Source organism: Rattus norvegicus, chromosome 13 (assembly GCF_021556685.1).
Source record: "Rattus norvegicus strain SHRSP/BbbUtx chromosome 13, alternate assembly SHRSP_T2T, whole genome shotgun sequence".
Lineage (NCBI taxonomy): Eukaryota > Metazoa > Chordata > Mammalia > Rodentia > Muridae > Rattus > Rattus norvegicus.
In genome coordinates, this window is record NC_141546.1 from 78,888,762 (window position 1) to 78,913,824 (window position 25,063).

The following is a 25,063-nucleotide window of genomic DNA, read 5'->3' on the forward strand; positions in this document are numbered from 1 at the left end:
ATAAATAAATAAATAAATAAATAAATAAATAAATAAATAAATAAATAAAAATCTCGTGCAGCACAGCCAATTAAGGTGGCTAGGACGCTGAGGGAGAACCCGGAAAGTTCTGGCTCAGCCCCAAACTCCTCTCTCCCCGCCCCTTACTGTAGTACTTGTCTGAAGCCAGAGGCGGCCATTTTGGCTTCGGGCGGAAATGAACTCAAAAGTAGCCGGTTAAAAACCCAAACATTAAAACCAGGACGCCCCTGCAGTCGAGCTGGAAATACACGCGGAGGTTTCCCGGCAGCCAAAGCCGTCTGCCGGGAGCAGGCGTGAGGCGCAGGCTTCCCTGGCGCACACACCTCAACCCGGCACGCGCCCTCGCAGCACCTGTGCGGCCGCTCTAGCTCGGTTCCGGGTTCGCGCCTCGGTGGTGGCGTCGGAGGAACTGAAGGCCGGTCTGTTGACCCGCTTCCGGGCCCTTGTAGAGCTGCCTGAGCCCGGGCGTCCGGGGTGACTGTGGGTGGAGGAATCGTGGTCTGAGCGTCGGAGCCAGCCGCGGGCGAAGAGGGAGCGGAGCCGCCAGCCTCCTCCCGCCGCCCGCAGGTAACCGGGAGCCGTGCGGCCTGGGCGGCGGGGCGGGAAGGGAGCGGAGGCGCCCCTGGCAGGACAGCCCGGAGCGACCCATTGAACGCTGCCCCGGTTGGTTCGGGGTGCCCCCTCTGCCCGGCGTCTCGGGTGACCCCAGCCGGCGGAGGCCCGTGGAGAGCCAAGACGCCCGGCCTGGAGTCCATCAGGAAGGCGGTGGTGCAGGGTCCCAGGCAAGCGTCAGCCCTCAACCCCGGGGGCTTCATGTGCCCAAGGTTGTTTTTTTTGCTGAGTTCTGGGATCACTGTTACTGCTGATTTGAGGGACTGGTGAATTGAGCTGAGGTCAGACCTCGGAGTACTTTTAGTCCACAGAAACTAAATGTTTTGCTTGTCAGCCAGCACAGTGCGGTTGACTTCCTGACAGGGAACATACATGACTGAGACAGATCAAAGCACAGGGGTGCTAGTAAGATTTGTCACCCAATACCTAAGTGCCAACGAATAAATATCCTTAGGACTCTGGGGCAAGTCATAACCTTTGGCTCTTTGACGCTAAGGGAACTAGAACCGAAGAGAATCTCCCTGATAGAAGAACTAAGAGGGACATATTTTTCTCAGAGGATATGTGGTGTGTGGTTGAATACCTAGGCAAGGGTGCACCCAAACCACAGATGGTCCCTTCAGGAGCCTCGCCTGAAGCTAAAGAAATAAAAAGGATGGAGGGAAATAGATAAAAAAAGAAACAAACTATGGCGTATAGTCACCATATAGTCCTAGACTGTCGACTCGACGTTTCCTTATAGAAATTATAAATGCTGTGTTCACTAAAATGCCTGTGCTACGTTAGAATATCCTTTTCTACCGCTGTGTGACTTTCGGAGCTACCTGGAACTATTTCATATTTTCCTTCTTACTTCCCAAACCAAGAAAAATACTTGGGAGTTGGGAGTCTTATTTACATCCTGCATTTCAGTAAGTTTCTTTCCGCTCCATTCAGAAGTTTTTAAAGCACTGTTGATATCAGCCGTCCTACCTCTTAGATACCCGTGTGGGAAGAACCAGAGTGACTGCTTTCGGTGTTCTCGGATCCAGTCCTCAGCACCTTTCCCTACTGGATTGGGCACAGACCTCGATACAAGGCATCCCTTTCGCTTCAGGAGAAGTTGAGCCATCCCCTTTTTAAGGTGCTCTTTCTTAGGATCATAGGCAGCATATATCACTGTGAAAAAGGCCTGGTTTTCGTATCTTCCTAATATTTGTGTAACTCTAAAGGTATCACTGTATTTATAGCATTGAGTTAGGGTTAATAGGTAATTTAGGTCTAATTTAGGTCAATCTTCAGATAAGGACTCGTCCTGCTATTGGAAATAAGCTAGATGCTCACCGCCCTGGCCTCTGCCAGCAGATGCAAGGCTCTGCCAGCATAGCTCATGATTCTCAGTGACCGCAGTATCTCTTCAGGTCTAACGGAATTAAACTGATTTTTTTTCTGCCAAGAAGATACTTACCTGCTCTGTTTCTCCTTTATTGTTTATTAATTTTGAAAACGTCTATTTTGAAGTGAGCCAAGAACACAGGCTAGCTCCACAGACTTCAAAGTAGCCCTTCCCAATCTCATACCTATGGTCTCACTGGTGTTTCAAACAGGATTAGAGTAGAAGTGTCAGTTGGTTTCTAACAGTGTAGGTCCACTCAAGCCACGTCAGGGAAGCTGCAGACTCCAGGAAGGTTAGCAGTGGAAAAACTGGCTTAGAAGCCAGCCGCTCATGCCGCAAATGTGAGGCAGGTCTGAGGTGGAGGGTGCCTGTGTGTCTATAAAGCTGCTGTTCCCCCAGCCTGTACCTCTCATTACCCTGTTGACTGCTCACTTCCTTGGTGCCTGCCACGTGTTTGCTCCCGTGTGGCCTTCCTTTGCCATAGCCCCACCTCATGGTGCCCCCAACTTCAGGTGTGCTACCGATGATGAAGGAAAATGTTACCCAGTTCAGATTTGTGGAGGAAACAGTGGTCTGCCCCTTCATTCGGCTGTGGACACTGAAGACACTTAGTCTGTGACTTGACCGCTCTTCGGCCAGGGAGCAGGAGGAAGGCCCTCACTTCTCAGGGACCACTGCATCCATCCCCACCCACGGAGCCGAGCTGCCCTCTGTAGCTGCATGCACGGCTTTCTCTGTTGTTCCAGTAAGACGTGACTGTTTCTTATCACGGATGCCTGTTGGGTTTTTGGTATTGTTATTGATGTTATTAGCTTTTTATATGTTTTTTTAAAAACATTTATTTATTATATATAATAAATACAGCTTTCTGCCTGCATGTATGCCTGCAGGCCAGAAGAGGGCACCAGACCTGATTATAGATGGTTGTGAGCCACCATGTGGTTGCTGGGAATTGAACTCAAGACCTTTGGAAGAGCAGACAGTGCTCTTAACCTCTGAGCCATCTCTCCAACCCTTATATGTTTTTTATCTTTGGAATTACACTTAATTATACCATTCCCCTCTTTCCCTGTCCTCCTCGCCATTGCCTTCTCAAATTCATCGTCTCTTTTTCTTTAATTATTACATATGTGTGTGCTCCAAAATACATAAGTACAACCTGCCCAGTCTGTACAATGACCTGTGCGTGCGTGCCGGCATGCGAGCCTGCGTGCGTTTGTGCTCCCAGTGCTGACACCTGGTACTGGATAACCAGCTGGGCTCCTCCCTGCTTCTCAGCATTCTCCAGCCACCTGTGGTTCTTTGGCTGGGGGTGAGGTTGTGGGAGAGTTCACCCTTTTGAGTCAGCCTGTCCATCAGTGTCTCATTTGGGTGTTATTTAGGCAGCCATGTTGGTGAGACTGTCTTAGTCTCTAACTTTGTAGGAGCTACAGTCTCACAACAAACTTGTCGTTCCTCTGGCTTTTACCAGGCTGATCCCTGAGCCTCAGGTGCAGAAATTGTGTTGCAGATGGGACTGGGCACTGCATGGTCTCGTGTCCTCTGCATTTGGTTCTGTCACAGTTCTTCAGAGAGAGAACTTGAGCTTGGTGCATTCGCTAAAAAGCAAAATTCTTACCTGTATCTTCCTAGATTTTGAAAAAGCAGATATTCTGTATCTTTTCACCCTCATACCTTTCTGTTCCTCCTATAGTAACGTGTGTGCATATAGACACACTTCAGCTCAGTGACAGGCACATGTTTTTAGCAGTATTGCATAGATAGATGGTATCTGTAACTTTTCTTCCAAGGAAAATCCAAATGGAAAGATCTGTGTTGTGATTATGGGATTTGCATTTCTCTAAAGGCTACTTAACTTTAACGGAAAGCGTTTACAAGCCTTTATAGATATGCGTGTGATTGGGTCTAGGGAAGGAACTACACAACTAGTAACACAGTTTCTCTGGAGTTGTTGTTAATTAACAGGCATTCCTGATAACTGGCTGTCCATTTCCAGTTTGTTTTCTCAGACACAGTGGTGAGCACAGCGGGATTGAGGACCTGTTACTAGTCACTTCGGGGTAACTTGGCTTAGCCAGCCTGGCTTATATTGCAGGAGAGATTTACTGTCTCAGTATGTTTTCTGCTTTGTGCGTAGAGCTGTTTGGATTTGAGGAGGAGCAGCAGCACGGCCTCACGGCAGCAGGGATGGGATCAGAGAACAGCGCTTTAAAGAGCTACACACTGGGAGAGCCTCCATATACCCTACCATCTGGACTTGCCGTTTATCCCGCCGTACTGCAGGATGGGAAATGCGCTTCAGTGTTCGTGTACAAGCGAGAAAACGAAGACAAGGTTAACAAGGCTGCCAAGGTACCGTGCTGCGACTGTCCCAACAGCACCTTCAATGCAGGAGTAGTTTGTGACTCAGAGTTATATAAAAACAATTGTCCTGTCTCCACATACCTTCACCACAGCCAGAGACCTTTGCAAGGCTCTCTGTAATGTTTTTACTCACATTTGTAGTGAGAAAGGCAGGCAGCCATTCCATATGGCTAATCTGGGAGAGACGAGGTTACTCCAGCTTAACAGAGATACTGCTCACTGTTGATATTTTAACTAACGTGTCGATGCGCTGACAATAAAGTATTTTAGGAATTTAATTATCTTCCTTGCCTCGAAACACCATAATGTCACAGCATTTTAAAAATATTTTTGTTTTTTGTGTCTGAATGCTTTGCCTGCCTGCGTGTCTCTGGTGCCAAGGGCCAGCAGAGGGCAGCAGACCCTGGAACTGGAGTGACAGGTGGTTCTTAACTGCCCTGTGGGTGCTGGAGTCAGACCCGGGTCCTCTGCTTGAGCAGTCTTACCTGCTGAGCCACTGAGCCCTCAAGCCCCTGTCCCAGCATTTTTAATTTGTGTGTTAGAGTGGACGGCACAGAATCCTGCCTCTCAATTGAATGTTTACCCTGCCTCTGGTTGTTGGCGAGAGACCTTACAGGATCCTTGACTTCTGGAGGCCTCCATTTTGGCTCCAGTCAGAAAGTCCTTCTTGGCCCCTGGTCACTGCTGCCTTTGGTTGAGATTGTCAGTGCAATCAGTTTGCTATTTGGTTCCATTTCAGGGGATATTGACAGCTTAGAAGAAAATGACTTGGGCTGATGATATGGCCCAGTCATGTAGTACTCAAATAACATGGTCTACCTCAGCATACACACATCAAAAAGGAAACGAGAAAAAGGAAAAATACCGTAGAAAAAACATGACCCCCATCTTGTAATAGTATTCAGTAAATTGGCCAGTTTTCTTAAAGAAAGCAAGGCCACATTTGGTAGTTCCTTGGATAACCTATTTTTCGTATTATCTAATTCACATCATCTTGAAAAGGTTTCTAGAGAGAAAACTATGGCTGTGTTTATGAATTAATCCTTCAGTATTTACTGTAGTAGGAACTGGTTTAACCGAGGTTAACCGAGAGCTTCAGGTTTAACCGAGAGCTGCTTTGATTGTGTCATGTCTGAGTCAGTATGAGCTCCTTTAGAAAAGTCAGTAGATGTAGAACGTCTCTTTTGTCCTTCCTGAAATCTGGGGGAGCATAGGGAGGATGAAAAGACCTTCAGGGAAAGCATAACTTCCATTACAGCGTGTGTGAGGCTGTAATTACTTGATTTCAGTCATTAACTTCAGCAACTCTTCTATTTGTGTTTTAAAGCACTTAAAGACACTCCGTCACCCTTGCTTGCTAAGGTTTTTATCTTGTACTGTGGAAGCAGATGGCATTCACCTCGTCACCGAGAGAGTGCAGCCTCTGGAAGTGGCCTTGGAAACCCTGTCTCCTGCTGAAGTCTGTGCTGGGATCTATGACATATTGCTGGCTCTCGTCTTCCTTCATGAGAGAGTGAGTGATCTGATTCTCCCTCACAGGCGTTGCTGGGAAGTGAAGCCACTGTCTGGGCAGTGGCGCTTGGATAGCACGGAGGGAACTGAGAAAGAAATGGGGAGGGATAAGAGGTGCCACAGGTGGTTTGTGGGATCAGTAACTAGTTCTGTGTCCCTGAGCAGTTCCTTACGTCATTGCATTTCACCTTACTGTCGTACTTCTTACTGCATTAAATAAAAACTGCACCGTCCCACACCGTCACTGGCTACTCTCTGGCCCCAGCGGTCTCACTGCTTCCGTGGCTAGCCAGCCCCCTGTACCGACCGCCCATCTCAAGGCTCTCTTGCTGTGGACTCTGCTCACATTCCCAGCATCCGCCCCCTGTGGTTATTGTCACAACTCCCAGTAACCTAGAAAAATCAAAACCCTAGAAGCTTGTAATTTGTCAATCAGATTATATCAGTAAATTCTCACTCCACAAAACGTCCACACAATGAACTCAGAGCCAATTGATACTGCTATAAACTGCCCACCTAGATAAGACGAATTGTCCTATAATTATCCGTCCCTTATAAGATGTTCATAGCTACCCGTGGCTATTTAAAGCCACACGGATTCTGGATGGTCTGTCTCTTCCTCCATCTTCCTTCCCTCTCCCTCCCTCCTATCTGTCCTGCCTCTGAAACCTCTCAGCCTGCCCTCCTCTTCTACTGTCCAATCAAGTACTTGTAAGAGAAAGCTTTGGCAATAATGTTACTATAGACCGAAGTTCCTGTTTGTTTTTAGAAGTTCTACTCCATTTTAGCTTTCAAAGGAAGAAATAACCATTCCTTAGGAAGGAACACTTTCCATTTGTGTGGCTGATCCAGGGGTGAGAGCTCACAACAGGGCCACTCAGCTTTGTGCTTGGCTCTGGTGACATCCGGGTGGAGGATGCTTCTGCTTCCTCAGGCTCTGTTGTCAGTATGGCTGAGTCACTGTTTTGTGGTGCTTACATTCTGAAGGCTTAGGTCTTCAGCAGTCATTGTTACACACACTGCCACCAGGCTTATCTTAACATCTCATGTCTGTCTGTCTGTCTGTCTCTTTCTCTCTCTCTCTCTCTCTCTCTTACTCTCATTCTAATAGATATTAATAGAAAAGCAACAAGATGAGAGGAGCAGGTTAAATATGTCCCATCCTTGGATCAGAGACAACCATGGTACTCAGTTTATTATTCCACTGCAAATATTTATATGTCTTTCTTTTTCATTCCCCTGAGTGGAAGCATATCATACAAACACTTGAGAGTTTTCTGTATAAAAATGCATACACACTGGATCTTGGGAGTAGCATATTTAGTGTACTTTTTGTTTACTAGAATGATTTCCAGTTTGAAAAAGAAACTTAGCCAGTCAAACTCTGTTCTCATTTTCTCTCTTCTCTGTATTTGACTCTACTATGGATGTTTGTTTGTTTTGTTTTGTTTTGTTTTGTTGTGTTGGTTTTTTTTATAATTTTAAACTTGATTGTTTTGTGGTCTGTGGGAAATTTCTGGTGGTTCTTAGTCATTCCATTTTCACCTTCTGATAGGTTTTCATTATTGCCTCCTGACTAGCAAGCTTTCAAAGTGGATCTGGGTATATGATGGATTCTAGACCACAGGGACTTTAGGAGAGAGGGCGACTTAATCTTTGGGGGCCAAGATACTTTTGTGTAAGGTGTTGGAAGCGAGGGGTCCAGGCTTTGAAGATTTGTGTATGTTTAAGAACATGTGTGGCTCCTGATCCCTATGAAGTGGGACTGACAGCATCTATGCGTTGGCTCTGATGTCTCCCTTGACCTGCCCGCCGGGCAGGGGAGCTAGCTGGAGCTCCCTGCTGTCTGCCTGTCCCGTTTTAACCTCGTCTGGTTTGTTCTTTTAAATGCTGCTCCATCTGCTTTGCTGCAGGTGCCAAGGATCACACTGATGTGCCTTCGGTGACCTGTATTTAATTGTTTAAATCCTTCAGATCTCGGGGTGCCAGTCTCCTTCCTGTTCTGTTTTTGTCTCTTCCCCCCAGGGACATCTGACACACAACAATGTCTGCTTATCGTCTGTTTTTGTGAGTGAGGATGGGCACTGGAAGCTCGGAGGCATGGAGACTGTTTGCAAAGTTTCTCAGGCCACACCAGAGGTGAGCCAGGTGGCAGCTCTCTTCCTCAGGGAGAATGCAATGGTGACTTGGGATGGGGTTCTTCCCCAGGTAATTTTCTGCACAGTTACCATGATTTTAGACTTGAAGACATGAACTGTTTGTTAATGCCCAAGTTCAGAAAGTTAAATTGTAATGGTTATTCGTCAAAGAAGTATGAGGTTCATGTGTTGTGGTAAAAAAAAAAAAAAAAGACTTCTTTTATCCCGCACTAGTGCTGGCACCATAGGGCCTCATGACATCTGGTAGACATCTTCATCTCAGTCAGCAAAGCCTCTCACCCGCTCTGCTCCATCCCATATCACACTGCCAATGGCTTCTCTCTGAGCCTGACAGCAATCTCTCTACCCGTCTAGTTCCCAAGGCAGGCTGCCACAATGCCAAGCATACACATCCCAATTCCGTGGCGACCCAGTGTGTCCAGCCACCACACACTGTCTTGAGCTCAATTAAATTGCTACATGAAAGAACACAGTAACCTCTGATCCAATTGATAAGATATAATTGCCTACCTAGATAAGACATAGTTTGCACATCTAGATACTCAAAATCCTGAACACATCCATCCCTTAAAAATAGTAATAACAACCTATAAATGTGCAGAGAGGAATCTTAACAGCCACCTCCATGATCTCTGGACTGCTCTCTCTCCTCTTGCTCCAGTCTCCTCCTCCTCTAAATCTTTTCTCCCGTCCATCCTTCCTTCTCGTCCAATGACAGGTCTCGTTCTGTCCTGTACCTGCCTTCACCTGCACAGTGACATCATCCTACATTCATGTATTCCCTTCTTAGGTCAGGAGCCTAAGGCTGAGACGTAGTGGTCTATTCAGACATGTAAGGAGCTGCCTGCCTCTCTTCTTTATAAGTACTTGTGTGTCTGACTTAGGCCTACTACTGGACTCAGCTGTCTGAGTCTCTCTTCCATTTGAGCAGTTAGGTGCCTTGTTTTTGTAGCTCTTCCTGGAGTGATACCTGTCTATTGTGAGGCCAGAGGTATTCATTGAACAATGCCTAGGGTGCTGTGTCAGTACACTGTGTTCTGTTGGGATTGTGGGTTGAGTTGTTGCTGCCAGGGTACTTCTATAATTGTCTGACAAGTCTATACACTCCCCCCCAGTGTACAAGCAACACTATTCATGGTTTGTTTCTTTTCACCATTTGTACTCTTTAAAAAAAAAAAAAAAAGCCGCCCCCTTCATAATGTCTCTGTGAAAGTATTGGCTCCCTGTCTTTTTAAAAAGGTATAGTGAGTGTGTGTGTGTGTGTGCGTGCACGTGCGTGTGTGCGTCTGGGCAGGTGCCTAGGGAAGCCAGAAGAGGATGTCAGATCCCTGCACCTGGAGCTCAGCAGCTATGAGTCAGCTTACCTGGGTGCCGGGAACTGAACCTGGGGTGTCTGGCAGATGAGGAAGCTCTCTTAGCTGGCCTCGCTGGGATGTCTTCATGGCTATTTCTACACTTAGGCTTGGTAATGGGCACCTGCACGAGCTGGTACCCCAACCCGATGCTGCCAGTTCTGTGAATATTCTCTCATTACTTCTGTCTGTTGCACACTTTCTGCTCTGAACTCACCTCAGATCTAATTAGCATGTAGTTCAGAGCATACATGCTTTACCATGGCATATGCACAACGCCCCTCACAATGCCTGCCCATGCTACCTCAGCTCGGGTTAACACCCACAGTTGCTGAGCTGCTGCTGCCTGTGCGGGGCAGCTCTGAGGCTCCCCTCTCTTCTCTGATGAGGTTCTGCTGCCAGACTGTCTTCTTCCTTCCCATTGTCCCCTAGAAAATGGACACGCGTGTAAGGTGGAGCCTAAGTCCCATCTCTGAACCCTTCCCTATCTCTAGACTTCGTGGCACTCAACACATTTATTAGAATCGTTAGCTTCTCTGCAGGTTATGAACACTGCTTGGAGACAGGGGAGCTATCGCGTTCGTTTCATAGTCCTTGTGCCTTTCCTAAATGCTTTTCAGAAGTCATCGTGGACAGGTGACCAGGTGTACTGTTCCCTGGTGTAGGTTTTATCTGACAGCCCACAGGAGCCTCAGATTTCATGTCTTGACAGCAGAACTTAGGATTCCCATGATGCAGTGTTAAGTTTGATCAGTGTGTGTTCTGTGATCAACAGTTAGCTTGCTTGCTCTTGTAAAACAGGCCCTCACTGTGTTGTCTACGTTGGTCTTGAACTTACAGGCTCAAGTAATCTTCCTGCTTCAGCGTCCTTACTAGGGAGCACTGCAGCATGCGCCACATCTGCCCAAAGCACCTTCTAGTCACTAATGTCTATGTGGGAAGGGAGTAGTCAGGAGCCTCTCACAAAGGGAGGAGGAGCTGAGCTTCATTCTTCTCCTCAGCCCCGTGCTGTGCTGGGAACCATGCTCACAGTGAACCAGAGAGGTGTGAACTTTGTGGAGTGACTCTAGCATCGATTGAAAGGTTTCACCTGGGGCTGGAGAGATGGCTCAGTGGTTGAGAGCACTGGCTGCTCTTCCGGAGGTCCTGAGTTCAATTCCCAGCAACCACATGGTGGCTCACAACCATCTGTAATGGGATCTGATGCCCTCCTCTGGTGTGTCTGAGGACAGCAATGGTGTACTCATACATAAAATAAATAAATCTTTAAAAAAAAAAAAGAAAGGTTTCACCTGCGGCTTCGCTGTCACTGCTTCTTACTTTTTTAAATTGAGCTAAGAGGTTAATTTACCAAATATGTATGTATATGAGTTATTTTTCTTAACTGTCTCTTCTGTCTAGTTTCTCAGGAGTATCCAGTCAGTAAGAGACCCAGCATCCATTCCTCCTGAGGAGATGGTAAGTAAAGGCCCCTTAGTGCAGCTGTAAGTCAGACTCAGTTGTGCAATGGATTTAACCTTTAGAAGGACAAACCTTACCATTTCCTCTGATACCTCGTGATGCCTCTAACATTGAAACTGCCTGAGATTAATTTTACTATCCCAGTAAAGGAACAGCTTACAGTTGTGTTTGTATGAAGCTGGAGTTGATGGTGTTAATAAGACGGGTGTTATTTTATGATAAACCATTGCTGCTTTTCTGGACACCATAATTATTGGGGGGCAGTGACCTCATCCTTTCCTGTCCGCTGTCCCAGTCACTTCCTTCCTAGCTAGTCTCTAGCTGACGTGGAAGAGTGCTTGTTAGTATCATGGTGAAGACCTTTTAGTAGTAAATTCAGAAGCATTGCCCCTTACAAGCCCTAAAATAAGTGCCAGCCTCCAGATTGTTGATGTTCTACAGGAAATGCAGGCCCAGCTAGAAACTTAAGGTTTGTAATCTCAGGATCAGCCAAATCTGTATCACTGGGCATGGAAGATTAAGAGGGAAAGCATTGTTTTATGACCTCTGTTGTCATCGTGTACATGTGTACCTATGTGTGTATATTAGACTGTGTAGAATACATTGTATTCTGGCTTATGGTCAACACATTTCTGAAAGCCACTAATGTGTATTATGATTTTTTCTCTTTGTTCATATACAGATTTTTTTAAGTCTTTGATAAGCCCATCAACTAGTAGTTCCAAGTCTCCCGTTTTGGAGCGAGACCTGCTATTTCATTGGCATGCAGTGTACACGTATTTGTCATACACTTTGAACTAATAATTCCTAAACCTGTGGAGTGTGGTGCTGTGAATTTAGGTTTGAGAATAAATGCAAACATGGGAGAATGTTAGAGACGCTTATAAAGCGGGGCCTCTCGTTCTAATAGTCTTTAATACATTAGTCTCCAGACTTCGCGGCCCTCCCAGAGTCCCACGGACACGCCCGCGATGCCTATGCCTTTGGAGCTTTGGTGGACAGCTTGCTCCCCATCTTTAATGAGCAGGGTGAGTTGGCGTCGAACTGCTACCTGCACAGACGAAGGAGGAAAGGCGTCCCTGACCCGCTCTGCGTGGGAATCCAAGGACTACAGTCTTTGGTGTGGTGGGAGAGCTGCTGCGTACCACGCAGACAGAGAGCAGCAGCAGAAGTGTGAACAACAAAGAGAGTTTTAAGTAGGAAGCACTTGGACCAGTGGCTGCCCCTGCGTATGTGGTTAGCTCCTGGCTCTGTTGCTGAGTTGTCTTGCTCTGAGTACAGGCCCTAGTGGCTGAGCTGCACATGTCCGAATAGTAGAGCAGGACTCTGCTTTTATTAAATTGACTTCAAAATCAGGCTTAAATTTTCTTTATGCTTTCAGAGCCATTCATGTTTTTCTATTATAATTTACTTCATGTTTTTTCTTACATGCCCTCTTAAGCCCAGGCTACTTAAAGACAGTTCTCTGCTCCCTTCAGTGTTCTGTAATTGCATGCTGGGCAGCCTCTATCAGCCTCTTGAGATGGACTCTAGGACATTGACCCTGCACCTGTGACGTCACTGCAGCCGGTGCCACGTTTGATCCTGTAGTAGCCTGTCTCATTCTGCTGACACTTCCTGCAGTGCCAGTATGACTTCTACCAGAATGTGCAGTATCTGCTGTTAGAAGTGCCTGTTGGCTGTCAACTTGAACCTTCCCTCCTAAATGTTTGAGAATTAAACCCTAAAACTTTAGGGCAGTGTTAGGTTTTGTTTTTTTGAACTAATACACCTATAATAGTGGCAAATGTGTAGATGAATTGGAAATACAGGCATTTAGTTAGCTCTCTTGAGAAGGGTCTACCCAAAAAGAACCTTTCAAGCCTTCCACCTTCTGAACCATCATTTTGGATCAGAGGTGTGTTAACAATCAGGAAATAGGAGTATATAGATGGGAGGCACTTGGGCTAATGTGGGCTGTGCCAACCAGACAGCTTGGCTACCTGCCAAGGCACTGGCCTAAAGGAGCAGAAGTCATGTAGCAACAGCCAGGGCTCTGTGTGCTTGGGCTTTTGCAGGTCGGTTTTTGCTCTCATCATCTCCAGCTAGAGAGGTCCGGAAGGAGGGAGCATGCCTGGGACTAACTGTAGCTCTGGGTTTCAGTTTCAGCGGACGTTCTCTCCAGCTTCCTACAGACCCTGCACTCAGCTCTGCTCAGTCCCACGCCAACATGTCGGCCAGCACTCAGCACCTTACTGTCCCATGATTTCTTCAGGTGAGGGCATCATGCGACATGCTACAGAGCGGGTTTCTATCACAGAAAGTTGTACAAATTCTTAGCTGTCAAGAGGAATTATATCTAGATTCATTAGGAATTTGATTATAAAGAAGCTCGCCTGTGTCAGGTAGTTTACAGTTCAGAGTTAACTGAGAAAGTAGATAAAGATAAACGCGTCCTCGCCTTTCACTGCCCCTGCATTATGGGTATGTGTTCCCTGGGTTTGTCTTGGTGAGGAAGCAGGTTTGTTTGGTCTGGCAGTAGACAGCGCCCTTGTCTCACAGTATGTAGACCTTGTCAGAGGGAAGGGCACAGAGTCAACACTTTCCCGGCTTCACAGATGGTTTTGAACCTTCAAGGTTAGTTTTAATTACATTTTTCATTTCTGTAGCCACAGATCTTGTGCCCAGGTTAGTTCCATGTTTAAGTTTTATTAACAAAGCTAATGATGTTTCTTAAACAAAGTATCTTTATGTGTTTCTACTTGGAGACTTGGAAGGAATGAGAGCAAAAGGAAGAAGGCTACTGCTGCCCTAGGAAGATGAGGCACCTCAGAGGGGCCCGTGTGTGGGGTGCTGCTGAGTTAGTGCCTGTAGTTACCACAAGGACAGATGGCATTTGTGTTTCTGAGAAAATGTTTTGAACCTTTTCCAATCTAACAGGCTCCCCCCTCCACTTATTTCTTAAATTGGCAAATACAATTGTATATATTTATGTTTATGTCTTTCAGAAATTATCATTATTATTATTTTCTTGTATTTGTAGATGACCTTTAGAAATACTTTATTTCTCACGATATCATAGTCTGTATGAAGATAATTCATTATAGTAAATTGTTACCATTACAAGTAATGCAAGTTCTTTAAGAAATGTGTAATGGTGTAAAGGGAAGAAAGTCACCAAAGCCCATTCCAGGCCACACCTCAGACCATGCCTCTGTGTGGCACGAGGAGCAACAGGATGGAGCAGGCTAGCCTCCCTCCCTGAGGCAGCACAACTGCGTTCCATTACAGCCCGTGTGCATTAGCTCGCGGCAGGCCAGTGGTGAGACACTGCAGGCCGAGTGAACGGCTTTGGGATGCACAGGTTCACTTCAATCTGACAGGAGTCTTTAAAGGGTTGTTTTTTTTTTTGGGGGGGGGGGCTTAAAAAAATTGAAATTCTTTGACAAATGTTACAGCCTAGAACTATCAAAGGAGGAAAAAGATGTGAGCACATTAAATAAATGTAGACAATCTGTTTGTCACTTATGGCCATGAAATGTAAACAACTTGTCTCTTACAAGAAGTTTATGATTGTGACCACATGCATTTATAGCCCACGTATGCCCATTTGCACGAGAAATGTAAAGACATAAAGATATGGTATTAAACCATAAATGCAAAGAATTCATTGGAGCACATATTGCTGGTACACACCAGCATTTCAGGTATCACCCTAAAACAGCACACGACACAGGTCATCTCGACAAAAGCAGAAAAGTGCCTCACATAGTGCAAAGTGGTTTCGTGAGTTTCTTGTGCATTTTCCACTGTCTTTTAATCTATCCACCGGAGAAAAGTATGTGTTAATAGACTGTTTTCAGTAAAACTACTGATCAACAGCAGCCTAATGGAAATTAAGTTTTGACAAAGTTAAGAGTAACATGAATTTTTATGTGGAGGAAATCATGGAAGGCATGGCCTTAATGAGTTGTTCAGGAATCACGTGTAGTGGCCAGCATGAAAGAGCAAGCAGCACTTGTGCGTGCCGTGTGGCCTACCGAGCTGTGTGCTTCATGCCAGGCCGTATAGCGGGGTTCATAGGGATACGGTAGGATACAGTAGGGATATGGTAGGACATGGTAGGCTGGGTGCCATGCTGTCTTGGAACAGAGTGGTTTACAGGTTTGGGACTGTCTGTGGACTCTTTAGAAACTGGCCTTGCCTAGGTGCAAAAGTCAGAAAAATGAGAAACACTGGTGGCTTCTATAGACATTCCATTTCCCAGGCCCTCTCTGGTGCTTTCACTTTACCACGGGGACTTGGGAATCAGCATCTTCTCGAAAGGGTAATGCCATGTCTCCCAGGGTAGTCACTTAACCAGTGTCCTGTGACAGTGAAAACATTGGAAAAGTGTGGTCTCTGCTCTGTTTCTGTCCTCTCACAGATGTATCAGGATTATTAAGGCAGTAAGCTCCTAGGTTTGCTCTGTTGTCTTTTCTCGTAAGCTATTTTGAATCTGTCATATGACTTAGGGGACATTTCTTTGTTGCACGTCTGTCAGTAGTGATGGCTTCAGTATTTAACATGCCTTTTAACTAGTTGTCCTACTTTTTTTCACATTTAGAAATGATTTTCTAGAAGTTGTAAATTTCTTGAAAAGCTTGACATTAAAGAGTGAAGATGAAAAGACTGAATTTTTCAAGTAAGTTCGGAAAAACACACAAATTCACTCCCTTGAGTCAAACCTATGTAGTCATGTGAGTGCTGTACCGGGTGAGTTAGATTTCTGAACTCAGTGGCTGTTGAACTTCCCCACATATTTTCTACTGTGCTTCAGAATACACTGTCCTAGTAATGCAGACACATCTACACTGGTAACTTAAACATACAGATGGGTGCCAGGTTTGCTTTGCTAGGAGGTGGGTAGAGAAAAGCTCTTCTGGACAGAAACAAGAGAGTGAATGCACCAAGGTAAGACCCACTGTGGTTTGTGTAGAAGATGGCAAGCACTTGATTCCTGCTGACAGGCAGATTTCAAAGCAAAGGTAAGTGGTCCTTGTATGACAGGCAGACTGTTGATGCTACTTGTAGACAGTGAGCTTCTTGCCTTGAAGCCACTGAGAGAGTGAATGGAACTGTGAGATGGCTGGACACCTCTTGCTGATCACTGTTTGTGGGGAGAGTTCGGTCTCATGGAGCTTGGATTGGTTAGTATGTCGTAGTTCTGTCACCAGCGAGGAGCTGATGTGAGAGCCGTGATGGACCAGTGAAGGAGATACGGAGATAAGACAGACAGACATGACAGAACGAGGGGAAGGGAAGGAGCACTTGGGAGATTAGCCAGTGGGTGGGAGAGGAAGAGGATGTTAGAGCAGTGGCCAAGGAAGGCTGAATGTTAACAGGAAGTGTGTAGCAAGGAACAGATGAAGCAGATGCACAGCAGACACCATCAGCCCAAATGTTTACAGCCTTCGCCAGGCTGTGGGAGAGCCAGAGTGAGAAAGCAAGCAGGTAACATCACCAGATGGGAGGCTAACGGCATCTGTCCTCATTTGTCCTTAGATTTCTGTTGGACCGAGTGAGCTGCCTGTCAGAAGAATTAATAGCTTCAAGATTGGTGCCTCTTCTGCTTAACCAGCTGGTGTTCGCTGAGCCAGTAGCTGTTAAGAGTTTTCTTCCCTATCTACTTGGACCTAAAAAAGGTGATTTTTTTTTCTAGTGTTAATAGTTATTAAGGAGTTTGGCAATTATTAATCCATTTTTTTGAGTGGGGTAATATTATAGTATCCTAAAGTTTAGCACTAAAGGCACAGAACAGTTACTCCTCCCTTACATGGTAGCTTTAACTCAGGCACCAAACCCACAGGTAAATATGGAACATCTTACATCTTCCTGGAGAACCATATTTACTACAGTAAGTGGTTTTACACACACACACAGCGTGGTACATACATGACCTTTGAATAGGTTAAGGCACATCTTAAGGTTATCTTTTCAGTGAATCCTTAGGCCTTTGCTTCCTAAGTTACTGAAAGCAAACCATGTGTTTTTAGTAAGTTTGAAAATCTCCAAGATGACTTTATTTTTTGGAACTATGGGCTGCTGCTTGTAGTGTTGGTTTTTCCTGAATGTGAAATGAAGCAGTTGCTTTGAAAGTTTGTCTTTAGGTGGTGGTAACATATCAGGTTAGAGAATGTAGTATTAATATACTAAGGAATTTAGAGTTAGGTTGGATCCTGTTTTGAGAATACATTTTCTTAAAATAAAATTTTAAGGAAAGATGTAGTTTCTGTGTATGAGTGTTATACTTGCATGTATGTACGTGCCTTATGTGCATGCCTGGTTTCCAGGGAAATCACAAGAGAACACTAATTCCCCGGGACTAGAGTTAGGGATGGTACTATGAGTACTGGGACCTAAACCCGGTCCTCTGCAGTCGGTGCAGGGCTCTTAACCAGTGAGCCATCTCTCCTGCCCTGCAGGAGAAAATGGTTTTCATTTTCTTAAATGATGTCACTCCTGCAGATATCATGGGTAATTATTTCAGTTTCGAATTGCATTTTATCTCTGGATTGAACATTTTTATTTTAGTAATGAATTTTCCTTATAGCTTTCCATCCTCACTGTGGATTTTAGAGAGAGAAGCCATGAATCACATCAGTGCTTGTTAAAGACTTGCCTTGTGGCAGACTCACTAAGCAGGAAAGGAGCAGGATGTAGAGAATGCTTGAGACAATAGAGTCTGGAAGTTATTTCAACCAGCAGAAGGAAATACCTTCAGATCGGGGCTTAAAATTTACAGATACATAAAATATGTATAAGGTTCTGGACTCAGTTGATGAATTATGTTCTTTACTCTTTTCACTGAACGCCTGTTCTGTCTGTACCCTCTGATTTGGGGTAGAGAATGCACCAGGAGAAACTCCTTGCTTGCTCTCGCCAGCGCTGTTCCAGTCACGAGTGATCCCTGTGCTTCTCCAGTTGTTCGAGGTCCACGAGGAGCATGTGCGGATGGTGTTACTGTCCCACATTGAGGCCTATGTGGAGCACTTTACTCAGGAACAGCTAAAGAAAGTCATCTTGCCACAGGTCAGAACCAAGTTGGCAGTGGGGGTGTGTCAATCCTTATAAAAGCAGGATGAGGAGAGACTGAGAAAGGTGCTGCCGCTGTAGGGAATGAAAGGACAAGGTTCTCAGATAACAACTCACAAAGATTTGAGACAGCAGGTGAATTTCAAAGTTACTAGAATGGGAAGGGCTGAAATGGTATTTTCAGTCCAGTCTTCTTGTCAAATGAAGTAACAGGTTTAGTCTTACTTAGTCTGTGAACAATTATGATTCTTGGAGGTAAATGAATGAGAAGACAAAAACAGGCCTAATCAGACTCCTTGCCATTCACTAGCAATTGTGGGGTGCTTGATCTTACATCAGTGAGAATCAGCCACAAATATATGACTGATTAGTTCAGTCATACTGAGAATTACTAGTAAAACTATGGCAGCTCAACGTTCTTGATATCAGGAGCCAGGTACCCTGGCCCTGCTAATCCAGCTTCTCTTCTGATACAGAACAAAACCTGCCCCAGTATCTTCTCCATGGTTCTCCTTGTTTAAGGTACTTTTGGTTGCATATAACTAAAATTCACACAAAGCCAGCTAAACACAAAAGGATAATAGCTAAAAAGTATAAATAATAAAAGGAAGTCAAACTACCTAACCTGGCAGTCAGTCAGGCTGGGTTGTGATTCTTTCACTGTTTCTTTGCATCTGTCTTACTTCTGACTCTGTGAACACAAGCTTCTCCTTGTTTTGGTGTTACATGACTGCATGTTCCATAACTTGCCATAAGGTTTACTGTTCTTTAAGCATCCAGACTAGTTCTGATTGCAGTTGGATGACTGGTGAGACCATAATTAACTCAGCCAGTGGGCAAGTGTTAACTACATTATATACAGATATCTTGTGGGCTCCTCCCATACATATAGCTGAGAATGAGTTTAGACCAGCCACAGAGAGCTCCAGTCCCTAGAATGATCTAAGGACGCCTTGCAGAGCAGTGTCACTCCTGAACTGTTATGTTCTATAATGAAGAAAGTATGAATACTTATACTTAAAATTGTCATTTGAAGCAGTTGGGAGTTGTAAGTTTCCAGTTATTCCAACGGGGCTCTATATTAAAACACATTTATGTGTGTACATACCTTCCACAGCTCATGTGTGGAGATAAAAGGACAACCCATGGGAGTTCTCTTTCCACTATGTGGGGGAATCCACATGGTTTTCAGGATTTTAAAGCAAGAGCGTTTACCCACTGAGCTAGCTTGCCAGTCCTGGTGTTTTCTTTTCTTAAATAGCCATCCGTGGTGGACTGGGAGGGATGGATATATTTCCTTAGAAGATCAGAGAGCCGCCACGTTAGAACTGTTTAGGAAAATGCCGTTCACTTGAACAAGCGTTGTATTATGACTGCAGGCCAGTTGGTCCTTCCCAGGATAAAGAGAATGGTTGTGTACACTCACCCCAATTCTGCTTGTAGGTACTGCTGGGCCTTCGTGATACCAGTGATTCCATTGTGGCGATCACTCTCCGGAGCCTGGCAGTGCTGGTGTCTTTACTTGGACCAGAAGTGGTTGTGGGAGGACAAAGAAGTAAGATCTTTAAGCGCACTGCTCCAAGCTTTACCAAAACTAGTGACCTTTCCCCTGAAGGTAAGATTAAAAATTATTAGGTTTTTGTATTATATAATACAGGTTTATGTTGAAGTTAATGGTCAAAAAGCACGAGGAAAGTTTAATTTCCTTTTCAAACTCATAGTAGGTACAAAGTGACCCTTAATGGCTCAGTGAGAATCCTTTTTTGTAAACCCACAAGACAGATAACTGTTTACATAGGATTATTTTAATAATGCTGTGCACAAGATTATTTTCATGTATTGCATATTAAAGATGTTTCTAGGTTAATGCATAAAAGCTACCTCACTTTTATACCTGCCTAGTATTTCACTGAATCGAATCTGCTGCTAGATTTTTAATCAGTATGTATTCTTACTACTGGGTAAAAGGTACTTCTGAAGTCTTTCTTTGGTTTGTTCCCACTGTATTCTATGTGGGAGGTAGCACAAGAATTTTGTATCAACAAAATTGCCTTTTTGCTACTTTGTATGACCTTGAATAGGACCATAATTTCATTACAGAATTCTGGGTCTCTAATGCAGTTCCTTGGCTTAGAGTGCTAGACCCTGAGAGCTGAGGTTGAAGAAGAGAGGTGCTGTAGAGAGCTGGAGCCTTATAATGACAGTTGGCTCCCCTTACCCTAGCTTTAAGGTAGGGAAAATATTCAGCTGTAATTTATACATCTTTCTGATCAATATACAACCTTGAGTGTAAGCTTTCTGGTAAATTGTTAATGTATAGTTTTGTGGTATTAAGTCATTAATATTGTTAGGCTTGTATTCTTACTAGCTTTTTATTCTTAAAAGGAAATTAGAATTGTGGTCTTACACTGCTACCAGAACAATTTTAAGGACCAAAATTTTATGTATGTATTGCTTCATAGTTCTGTCCCATCATCAAGTGGTGACAGAGCTGGTCTTTAACCTCTGGAGACAAGCAACCCATTTAATAGTGATTTTTTTGGTCAACTATTTAATAACGTTCTTTTATCTGTGCTACATACACCCATTCCCTTGACTGTTGCTCACCAATCATGTGCTAGATATAAGCACATTCCTCTTCCTTCAGGTTCCCCCATGCATGTTGTGTGCAGCCAGCAGAGTCGGATCTCGAAAGTCTTGGAGAACCCTTCCTCTAATGTATTCCCTAAATGGTTTTCTGGCAACATGTCCATCAATAGCAGGAAGCACATACAGGAAGAATATTACAGTACTCTTTTACAGACAGGTAAGAATTTCAACTGTGTTTCCCACTATTCCTGAGAGCTATTCCTGAGAGAATATTAAGCTTAAATTTTGAAAATCAAGTACACTTTGGAATTCCTTTTTCATCGTACCTCTCTAAATGGTTGGCTGTGTATCTAACCCTTCCACATAATAAATTAACATTACTTGAACTCATTTTTATATCAGAAACTTTGGTATTCTGATGCCGTCTGCACTGTAATACACCAAAAATGAAGAGTTCTACTAAGATGTTAATAAGACGTGTAGTAAAAAAATCACCTGTTAAGTAGGATGGGGAACTTGAGTAAACCTAAAATCTCCCAACACCTGATGACATTTGAGAAAATCTGTTTCAAACTTAATTTGGGGGCCAGACAGATGGTTCAGCAGTTAAAAGAATAAATTACTCTTGTAGGGGGACACAATTTTGGTCCCCAGCACTGGCCTCGAACTGCAGCTCCACAGCACCCAATTCTATGGCTTCTGTGGGCACTGTACCCACATGCACACTCACACATCACTAAAGATGACTCTTTGAACAGTAAGTGGGCTGGGGAGGTGGCTCGGGAGGTAAAAGGCTAGTTTTCAGTGTCTGGAACACACATAAAGTAGAACCAACTGCACACTTGTCTCTGCCTGTACACCTATACACCTGCACTATCCGTCATCTATGCACCAACCCCCACAGTAAATAGTTATAGAAGAGCTTACTTGAGCACACGTTTCTGGGTGTAATTACTACCAAGGATAAGACTGAATCTGTGTTTACTTAAGAGGCTTATGTCAACAGGTGTTTGGAGAGTTAGTCAAAGATCTAAACATGGTGTGCCTGAGTTAAGTGCTGGGTGTACGTGGAGAACGTATTTGGCATCTTACGTTCTACCTGACTTGCTAGTGTACACAGATATTTCCAATTAGACCTACTTATTGCTTGCCCTTAACATTTCGTGAGACTAATTCTTGCATATACTCATAGGTGATCAGTTTTCTCACACTATTAAATTCCCTATGAATGGACTCTCAGATGTGAAGAACACTTCAGAGGACAATGGAAGCTTCCCTGCAGGGTCTAATAAGCCTGAAGAGTGGCCTGACTGGAGTGAGCCTGAGGAGCCTGAGCACCAGACGACCAGTATTCACATATGGCCCCAAGAACCCGGTGACGTGGCAGAGACCCAGCACACAAGTCTGAGCGCACAGGAGTTGTCCTGGGATGACTGTGAGTCTAGCTTTGGCCCTGAAGTCAACACAGCAGCCAGAGCCTCTGCTCCCAGGCCTGTTACCTCAGGGGAACAGATGCCCACTGCAGCTTTGCTTCCTCTCACTGAAGAGTCAAAGCCTGTGCAATCCAGGCCTTCCTCAAAGACCAGTCATAGACAGCAAGAGGAAGTCAAAGCACCCCAAATGTCACAAGAAAGACCCCCACAAGTTCGATCAGAACTTGGTTTAGGAGAAGAGTTTACCATTCAAGTGAAAAAGAAACCAGCACAAGATCCTGAGTTAGACTGGTTTGCAGATATGGTCCCAGAAATTAAGCCTTCAGGTACTTTTCTTATCTTGCCTGAACTAAGGACAGAAGGGATGGTTCCTGACAAAGATACTGTCTCACCAGTGATGCAGTTTTCCTCAAAGTTTGCTGCAACAGAAATGACCGAGGTAAGTTCATTCTTTGTATTAAATGTGCTAGTCTCTGTCAGAAGTCCTAGCTAGCAATAAACAAGCAGTTTTATCAATGATAGAACAGAGTACAGAGCTGGCTAAAAATGATTAAAGTAAACCCAGAAACAATACAACCAGTCCCTAGAAAGGCCTGGTCTTTCATACATGACACTACCATGCTGTCATCTAGTGTTCATGGTCCAGACAAACAAAAAAACAAATTACCAAAATAAAATCTTGGGGTTGTAGGAAGGCTCCGTGGTTAATGGTACTGACTATTCTTTTAGAGGCCTGGTTTGATTGCCAGCTCTCTCATGATGCTTCCCATGAAATGGTCTTTAACTCCAGTTCCAGGAGATTCCATCCTTCTGACCTCTTCAGGCACCAGACACAAGTGAGGCATAGATATTCATGCACATCAGATTAAATAAATGCTTTTTAAAAATACAAACCCATTTTACATCTTCTGTGTTGTGCCTTGTATGTAACTGTCCTTGGCCACAGCAGACCACACCTGGGTCCACCTACTGCATGAGCAAGTCCTTGATAAAGGAGATGATTTCACTGTACTGCACAGTTACTGTTAACATCAGAACCAGTGCATCTTGCTTTTAACTTTTGGTTACAGCTTTATCTTTTCTTATCATAAGGCATTCTCTCTGCATCACTGTTAAATGCTTGGCTTTTCAGATGTACATATAATCTGCCTCAGAGAGCTAGTGTTGGTGTGTTCTGTTGCAGGGAGAGGCTGAAGGCTGGGAAGGAGAAGAGCTAGCCTGGGAAGATGACAACTGGTGACAATAAGGACGAACTTAGACTTCAGGAAGAATTCTAAAAGAATTAATACCTCAAAGGAAGCTGCATGGACATAAAACCCCAAAGCAGCTTGAGTTCCCCATGCCTGGAGCTCTTTTTTGCAGTCTGTGCCAACTCAAGCAGAGACCAAGCTCAGGTTGCTGACTAAGCCCTAGGTGGCAAAAGGCTCTCGGTGCCAGATTCCAGGAGAGAGTGCCTGTGCGCTGACTGCGGCCAGTTTCCATACAGGCAAATAGCTAAAGAAGTGCTTTTTTCCAGGACAATTCTGGAAGTAAAGAAATAAAAAAATTGAAGCTGGTAAGCTTAATTTTGTGCCATTTCTTTACAAGTAAAAGAGTAAGCTCTATTATGAAATAACAAACTGGGGGAAAAAAACTAGCTGTAAATTATAACTTCCAACTGCTAAGGCTTCTTAGGCAGCTTATTTGTTTACAGTTTGTCATCTGAGAAAAGAAAGGTCTCTCCCCTTTGGACCTGAGCAGTTACTGTTTCACCTGTATTACACTGTACCAAAGCTCTCAATGAGAAACACCCCACCCCATTGCTCTCTATGTCAAATAAAGATTATTTTCACATTTACAAAAGCTCTTTTATGTGCTATGAAAATATACAAGCATAATTTATATTCACAATTTCATTTACAAAAACATCCAGGTAAGGCATTTGAAGAGTCAAACCCAGTTCTGTCCGATACACAGTCTATTCAACCTCTAAGCACACAGCATTTTAGCTTCTCAATCCTTTCTTGCAGTGCCCCCAGTTCCGACAGCAGCCAGGCTGGAGCACGAGAATGTTTGAGTAAAGCCTCAGTTGTCTCCAAAGCCCTTGTTGCAGTCTGAAATGCTGATCTGTATTCTTCTTCAAGGAGCAACTCCTGGCGGGCTCTCTTTGTGCAAGGCTGGAAAATAAAGAAAACATGAGTCAAGTGCTGCATACTCCTTCTCAGAACAGCGGAGAGAGGCGGTAGTCACAGGGCCACAGAGGGCAGCCTCCCATTCTTATCCTTATCAGTAATGACCCTAACGTGCTAACTGCTTTCCATGTCCTAATGGAAACGTGGCAGACAAGCACAATCACCCTGTGTTAGGGTTCCCAATGATAAATGCCGTCTTGCCTAACAGCTATCCATGAATAGTCTTTAAAACGGCATAAGGAAATAAAATGTGAATTTCCTAATAAGTTCGTAATCACTGAGAACCATAATAGTTTTCAGTGTGCTTTTGGAGCTAGCGAAGGGAAACAGGCTCAAAACGTCTTGCATAGAGGGACAAGAGGAACTGAGGTGAAACCCAGACATGTCTAATAATTGGTTTTTCAAAGGGAAGTCACAATTTAAATTCACAGGGCTCACAAACACCATGATTTAAGGTGAACTTTATATACATTCAGGCCTACAGCTACATCTAAGAAAACATTCCTATTGCACTGTAAACCTACAACACTGCTTTTCTTATGGCCCTACAATTCCCAATTACCTATGTTCAAAACACAATTCTGAATGTATGTAGTGTCAAATTTCTGCCAATTAATAAGTACACGTGATATTTGAGAAAAGTGATTATAAGGCTAGTTGGACAATGAGATGAACTGAACAAACTGATATCTGTGGGTCAGAAAATGCATTTATGTCATCGTTGGTACAATATGCAATTACCAATAATAAAAGTATATTTGATATAAAGGTTACAACTATTTCTTGTAGTTCTTGTCTGTGTTGGTAACATTTCTGGGGAAGGGTATGATTTTTGGTTTTGGGTTTTTATGTACAACTAACATAAAGTGAGAATTTTACCTATCTATATTTGAAATTCAACATGAGGACAAGAATCAAACTAGTTTATTAGTAATGAGGGCAGATTCCCTTGTTTGACTAG

General features: G+C 44.2%; 2 protein-coding genes and 1 long non-coding RNA gene across 32 annotated transcripts in view; 1 reads left to right on the forward strand and 2 right to left on the reverse strand.

Moving 5' to 3' along the window:
- Positions 1 to 268: 268 nt before the first annotated feature.
- On the forward strand, positions 269 to 24,875 carry Scyl3 (SCY1 like pseudokinase 3). Of its 21 annotated transcripts, none has more exons than NR_190778.1 (15): positions 269 to 588; positions 4,146 to 4,360; positions 5,700 to 5,885; positions 7,910 to 8,023; positions 10,797 to 10,853; positions 11,782 to 11,884; positions 12,999 to 13,110; positions 15,442 to 15,519; positions 16,380 to 16,519; positions 17,722 to 17,906; positions 19,353 to 19,524; positions 20,010 to 20,139; positions 20,557 to 20,715; positions 21,691 to 22,370; positions 23,115 to 24,875. NR_190778.1 is itself a non-coding variant. In NM_001191828.2 (14 exons), the coding sequence occupies exons 2-14, from the start codon at positions 4,196 to 4,198 to the stop codon at positions 23,169 to 23,171; spliced, it is 2,208 nt and encodes a 735-aa protein (NP_001178757.1). In that variant the 5' UTR covers positions 269 to 588; positions 4,146 to 4,195; the 3' UTR covers positions 23,172 to 24,875. The 21 variants fall into 21 exon arrangements, 12 of the variants coding, with proteins under 12 accessions (NP_001178757.1, NP_001416656.1, NP_001416657.1 ...); XR_015635287.1 differs by having other exon boundaries at positions 443 to 588; positions 20,010 to 20,715; positions 23,115 to 23,486; positions 23,941 to 24,870; XR_015635281.1 differs by lacking the exon at positions 20,010 to 20,139 and having other exon boundaries at positions 443 to 588; positions 23,115 to 23,486; positions 23,941 to 24,870.
- LOC120096301 (uncharacterized) lies at positions 17,379 to 20,357 on the reverse strand. Its single transcript, XR_015636131.1, has 2 exons — positions 19,336 to 20,357; positions 17,379 to 17,984 (listed from the first exon to the last, which is right to left on the reverse strand). It is a non-coding gene; the product is annotated as an uncharacterized LOC120096301 (long non-coding RNA).
- The window catches only part of Firrm (FIGNL1 interacting regulator of recombination and mitosis), a 43,969-nt gene continuing 42,662 nt past the window's right edge, over positions 23,757 to 25,063 (reverse strand). For 9 of the 10 annotated variants that reach the window (XR_015635318.1, XR_015635321.1, XR_015635322.1 and 6 more), the window contains one exon: positions 23,757 to 24,087. Coding sequence is in view for 3 of the 10 variants with exons in the window: in NM_001429949.1 (NP_001416878.1) it covers positions 23,893 to 24,087 (195 nt within the window). In the remaining 7 variants the exon portion in view is untranslated. The remainder of the gene's footprint in view (positions 24,088 to 25,063) is intronic. The other variant, XR_015635319.1, reaches the window with a different exon arrangement.